At 40.3% G+C, this 6,009-nt stretch overlaps 1 protein-coding gene across 1 annotated transcript; it reads left to right on the top strand.

Moving 5' to 3' along the window:
- Positions 1-570: 570 nt before the first annotated feature.
- On the top strand, positions 571-5,976 carry yrdc (yrdC N(6)-threonylcarbamoyltransferase domain containing). Its single transcript, XM_004550972.4, has 6 exons — positions 571-831; positions 2,832-3,027; positions 3,692-3,806; positions 3,899-4,018; positions 4,738-4,868; positions 5,495-5,976. Exons 1-6 carry the CDS (start codon positions 660-662, stop codon positions 5,562-5,564), a joined length of 804 nt encoding a protein of 267 aa, XP_004551029.1. The 5' UTR covers positions 571-659; the 3' UTR covers positions 5,565-5,976.
- The last annotated feature ends 33 nt before the right edge of the window (positions 5,977-6,009 follow it).

Raw genomic sequence — 6,009 nt, 5'->3', positions numbered from 1 at the left:
TACTAATTAGTGAATGACGAGGGAAAGAACTGCCCAGGCCACTCTGGACATATGTTTCTACCACTGGGGGAGGACAAAAAAGGCACCAATAAGTGAAAGGGTATATTTCGGGGTATAGTTTCCCATTTTTGACTTAACTACTCAAAGTTCTGAGAAATTCACTTGAAGTTAATAATCTGTTTGGGGTTTTTGTTGTTTTTTTTCCCCTATAAATAGCAAAAAAAAAAAGACAGGTTTGTTTTTTCCCAATGAAAGTGTCTCGTATTAAAACATTTTTATTCACTGCTGTTTTTCCTCTTTTTCCGTAAACGTGATGCATTTTATTTTAAATTTTTATTTTTGATATAACCAGGCTCATAATTTTTATTTATTTGCAAAAGGTAAAAAAAAATGAGCTAAAGAATGCAGTTGGCATTCGGTTTAGAAAGATAGAGAGAGAGATATCTCTTTAGAAATGCTATAAGTATATGTCAAGTGTGAAATTATACTCGTTTTTATGGCGGTCATTGGTATTAGTCTGCATTTTTCCGTGCCGCTGGCTCTTTAATTGTTGTCGTCATAGATTGGGGGCGTAACCCGGAAAAATTCTATCATCTGGTCCCACCACAACACGTTGCTCGTGTGAGACAGGGTAGTCCTCCGGATGAACGCTTGATTTTATGAAGCTGGTATGTAGTATTGCTGCTGTATTAGTAAATACATCTAAAGGAGTTCACGGTTCAGTCGCAGCTCGTCGGATCAGTGCAGAGATGTTTAAAGAGCTCAAGACAAAAGTGTTGCGTCTGTTACCGCCGACCTCCAACGGACCGACGGTCCATCGGGACGAGACAGGTACATGTGTCTAACATTCAAAGTGGACGTAGGTCTCGCTTAGTGAAGCAGAGTGTGTTTGTAAACAACCGGCTCTGATTGGCGCTAAGCAACGTAAACACTGCACCATGTTGCATCAGATTCTTGGTTTTCCTGTTATGTGTGACTCACAGCTAACCCGATGTGATTCTAACATCCAAAACTAAGCTCCAGTTAAGTCACAGTAGAGTGAGCACTGCCAGTTAGGATGAACTGCTTACTTTGTAGCTGTTTGCCCAAACTAGAAATTAGTAGCAGAAATTCAAAGTTGTACACCTAATTCTTGTTGTTGTAGTCATTATGTATGCTGTATTCCACTGTAGAAAAAGGAAAACAAAAGTTAAAGAAATTATTAAAAGCCCCAAACTACCATAACGTTCATGCCTTTGTACTGTGTGAAAACCTCAGGTCCTCATCTGGCCCTATCCAAATGGAGTTAAATTACGTATTTTGCCTCTTCGGATACTTGGGTTGAACTTAAGCAGATCCTTTTGACAATCACTGCTTTAACAAGTTTAACATTTAAACAGGTGTAGAATGAAATGTACTAAGACGATGAGTATGCTGACAGGTGTTCTTAATGTTTTGAAACTGCTTCTACAAAAATTTGAGAAAGCATGGGTCTCTGAGCAGCTCAGTGAGTGAGTAGGAAGCCACCTGTGCAATAAGACAAGTTGTCACATTACCTTGCTACTAAATATTCCACAGTCAGCTGTGAGTGGTATTATACCCACTCAGCCATGAAGTGTGATTTTATCACTTCATGGCTGATGAAGTGTGATCACAGTGCAGACTCGGCGGATGCTGAGATGTATAGTGTGCCGAGCTTGCCAACTTTCTGCAGAGTCAGTTTCTATGCACCTCCAAAACTTCACATGGCATTCAGATTAGCTCAAAAGCAGTTCATAGAGAGCTTCATGGAATAGGTTTCCATGGCTGAGTGGCTTACATCACCAAGTGCAATGCAAAGCAATACACTGGTGTAAAGCACGCTGCTACTTGACCCTAGAGCAGTGGAGACGTGTTCTCGGGAGTAATGAATCACATTTCTACATCTGGCAATCAGTTGCCAGGAGAACAGAACTTGTGTGCAATGTGCCAAGTGTAGCGTTTGATGAAGAGGGGAATTATGACGTCTGGTTGGAACTCCTAATGCTTCAGCACACCAAAACAATTTGGACAATTTCATGCTCCTGCCTTTGTGGGAATAGTTTGGGGATGGCCCCTTACTGTTCCAACAGGACTGCACACCAGTGCACAAAGCAAGGTCCATAAAGACATGGATGAGCGAGTTTGGTGTGCAAGAACTTGACTGGCCTGCACAGAGTCCTGACATCAACCCGACAGACACCTTTGGGTTGAATTAGAGCAGAGACTGTGAGTCCAACATCAGTGTTTGACCTCATGCATGCACTTCTGGATGGTTAAAATTCCCATAAACACAATTCCCAGCTGAGCTGAGGCTTCTATGGCTGCAAAGGCTGGGCTGACATATTAAATCCTCTGGACTGAGAATGGGATGTGTGTGTGAAGGCAAGCAACAAATATTTTAGCATTATAGTATATATGTGATTAGAAGGTGAGATTGCATCTGGAAAGGTGTTACATCACCTGTTCAATTGTGTGAGTAGGATTTCATTAGGTTGCTTATCTATTCACACTTCAGTTGTGTACTTTTGGTTTTGGGTTTTTTTTTTAGCTACTTCAGGCGTGTACTTTTTTGGTAGTCAACAAACATATTACACTATACATATTTCTTCCTGTTTTATCGCTCCCCCTAATGTATTTACATTGCATTCACGATAGCTGATGAGCCTAAATTTGTACCTTATACATAAAGGAAAATGAAAGTAATAAAGCTGGGGGAACATGTTTAGAGTAAACATTTAATTTAGATGCCCTAACCTCCTCATACCATCCATTCATACTGTTGTCCTTCTGTGGATGACGTCTCATTAACACCCCTTGTTTTTGAACTGCAGATGGTGCTGAAATCCTGAGTTGCACAGTAAAGGCCCTGAAAGAGGGTCACATTGTTGCGGTGCCCACAGATACCATCTACGGCCTGGCATGTCTGGCCCAAAACTCAGACGCCGTCAGAAAAACGTATGACACTAAAGGACGAAACGGACAGAAGCCGCTGGCCATCTGTGTAGGGGAAATTCAGGATATCTATAAGTAAGTGTGCTTTTATTTCACTTTGATCAGGGCACATGTTGTGTAATTGCTTCATTCTAAGTGCAGTCCTCCTCTAAGCCATCTATTTTGCACAAACATATTACTCATTTCCTGAAGAGTCACACATGCATGAGGCACAGATACCATCTCCACTCAAATAACACATTTTACATTTTGAGTGACAGGCACACCTGCTGTCAAAGGACACCTCGGTAATTATTATTCGCAACTTTATTCTGTGACTGTATTTTCTATCGCTGTGCAGGCATGTCGCATTTCTTTGAGATTTGTTAAAGCTTTGTGGGATTTAAAGTGAAACAAATTAAATCAGAGAATAGTGGATATTCCCAAAAACTATTCTGGCCTGAAAAACAATTATTTTATTATCAGATAGTTATTTTGGCTATCAGTCATTTGCTTCATTAAAATTCAGAACATGATGAAATGGCCCAAAGCAATTTTTCCACAATGCAAATTGGTGTCGTGACATCATGAGTTCAAAACTTCATTGCAAAAGACAAAACAGGATCAGAGCAGAGAATCAAATAAAACACAGCTGCTTTTTTTTGCAGTGATGCAGTCATTAATGGTCATTTATGTTGTTTTCCTTATAGTTTTGGGAGCTAGATTACACACAAGTATGGTAATGTGATGTCATGTGCAGGTACTGCAAGGTGAAGGTGAAAAAAGAGCTGTTAGGTGACCTGCTCCCTGGTCCTGTCACCCTGGTGTTTGAAAGGTCTGAAGAACTGAACACAGACCTGAACCCCTTTACCTCAGTGAGTTTGCTTCTTTTTCATTGAATAGTGCTGACAATAAATTGTTTGATCATAAGTGTGAATTGTTGTTTACACATCCATGTCTTCCTCAGCTTGTAGGTGTACGTATCCCAGATCATCCCTTTATGAGGCAACTTTGTCAGATGTGTGGGGAACCACTGGCACTCACAAGTGCCAACATCAGCTCACATACCAGCACAGTGGAAGTACATGTAAGTACTAAAGTAAATGATGTTTTTGTTTCTTTCAGTTTCAAGTACGTTAACCTCCTAAGACCCGAACTCTTTCATGGCATGCATTTTTAATGTCTCTTTGCTATTTGAACTGATTAGGATCTGATGAGTGTAAAAACAAAGAATTATGTTTTGTTTTTGTTTGTTTTTGTTTCTGAGAAAAATGAGATCCACATATGAGGACATTCGCTTTAAATTTCGATAGAGCAGTGGCAGTATAATGTCCTCGTAAGTGGATATCAGGCCCTTGTAGAGCAAAATTTTGTATTTTACATATTTCTTAAATGTGATGTCAGCGTATGTGGACGCCAGGTCCTAGGAGGTTAAATTTCAAGTACACCTACCAGACAGACACAGTTGCCCCAGATTTGCCACCTGCACATCCACGATCCCAATCTCTTTTTCCACCACATTATTAAGGTGCTCTATTGCATTGAAATCTGGTAACTGTGGGCTCCATTTGAGTGAAGTGAATTCACTGTGATGAAAAAATCACTTCACTTCATTCATCTTTCTTCCCCATTATGATACTCTGTTTGAACTTCAGCAGGTTGTCTTTACATGTGTAAATCATTGACTTGGTGCCATGTGATTGGCTGATTAATTATTTGTATTTTTGAGCAGTTGAACAGGCGCACTTAACATAGCGGTCAGTGAGTGTATGTAGCTCTGAATATTGCTGGGTTTATCCTCTTAAGGAGTTCCAGGAGCTCTGGCCCAAACTAGCTGTGGTTGTTGATGGTGGACCGATAGGAGACCAGAGCCGCCTCGGATCAACAGTAGTCGACCTGTCAGTACTCGGCAAATACAGCATCATCAGACCAGGGTGGTAAGTTCATCCAGACGCTTTTTCCAATAGTTTCTCTCCAAGTGAGATAAAACTATCTGATGTAACTGAATGTTTAAGCATATCATTTAAACTCCTTCAGAGAACTTCAGGCACATTTTACAACTGACAAAAAAATTGACTGGAAAAAAAACATTTTCAAACCAGAACTGAGCAAAAGTAAACTGACTGAGTCTGATGTATTAAAATATCCAAAGTAAGCAGTCATACGTTGCTCAAGTCACCTGAATTAGAACTGGAAGTTATTCATATAGCACCAGTTTATTCCATGACTTGAAGAAGGGGAATGCATCCGCACTGACTCACTGTTGCTTTGAAATACCCAGGTGTTTCCAGCCTCTCCCAGTGTTACAGCACCAGCTATAGTATGAATCTCCTAAAACAAAACTTAAATATTGAAATACCCACCACAAAAAATAAGGAGGCATTTTGCAAGAACAAGTCTTAGTTTCATTAAAAAACCATATTTGGAGTCAGTCTGTCGCATCGTGTTAACACTCTTCTTTCTCACTCTGACCCTTACACCCCCTCTGCCCCCAAACCACCCATGTTTCCTCTGAAGTAGACTTGGTACATTAAACAAGAAATGACTTTAATTTTGATTTCAGTGCCCTTTCTTCTACGGTTGATGTGCTCGAGCGCAAATATGGACTGTCAGAGCTCTCTGGGGAAGAATGACCTTTGAACTCTCCACACTCCAAAAATCACGCACAACCAGCTCTGACCCGGGGCTACTTGGGAGAAGATGAATCCATGAATCAGCCTTTGCCGGGGAAGACTGTATCTCAGGAGGACTGAAACTGCTGATGGACGATTTTGTTCCAGTGGCAGCTTCAAAGTCTTGGGTATCTTTCCTTATGTCTTAGATTAGCATATTTTGTATATGTTTCTGTCATTACATTATTTGGGAGTTTAAGCTTTAAACTATCATTTATACAGAAATAGGTCAGCTGTATAGTACTTTAAGTAATGTGGTCATGGGAGAAAGAATGGTTTGAGCCAGCCTTTTCGCAACACGATCAGAACTGTAGTGAACACATTTTAATGGTCTGATTGAATCTGTGTGATATAATAAATCAACTTTATTTAAGAGGGCTGTAAACTGTTTTCTGTTTGTTTGTTT

This window comes from Maylandia zebra, linkage group LG11 (genome assembly GCF_041146795.1).
Source record: "Maylandia zebra isolate NMK-2024a linkage group LG11, Mzebra_GT3a, whole genome shotgun sequence".
NCBI classification, from domain to species: Eukaryota; Metazoa; Chordata; class Actinopteri; order Cichliformes; family Cichlidae; genus Maylandia; species Maylandia zebra.
This window is presented reverse-complemented; position numbering and strand designations above follow the sequence as displayed.

What these genes read in the sequence shown, in the direction of transcription:
- yrdc (XM_004550972.4), top strand. Translation starts at nt 660, where the DNA reads ATGAAGCTGGTATGTAGTATTGCTGCTGTATTAGTAAATACATCTAAA. An exon ending in ACCTGAACCCCTTTACCTCA is followed by an intron (nt 3,807 to 3,898) that starts GTGAGTTTGCTT and finishes TGTCTTCCTCAG; the next exon opens with CTTGTAGGTGTACGTATCCC. An exon ending in CCAGCACAGTGGAAGTACAT is followed by an intron (nt 4,019 to 4,737) that starts GTAAGTACTAAA and finishes TATCCTCTTAAG; the next exon opens with GAGTTCCAGGAGCTCTGGCC.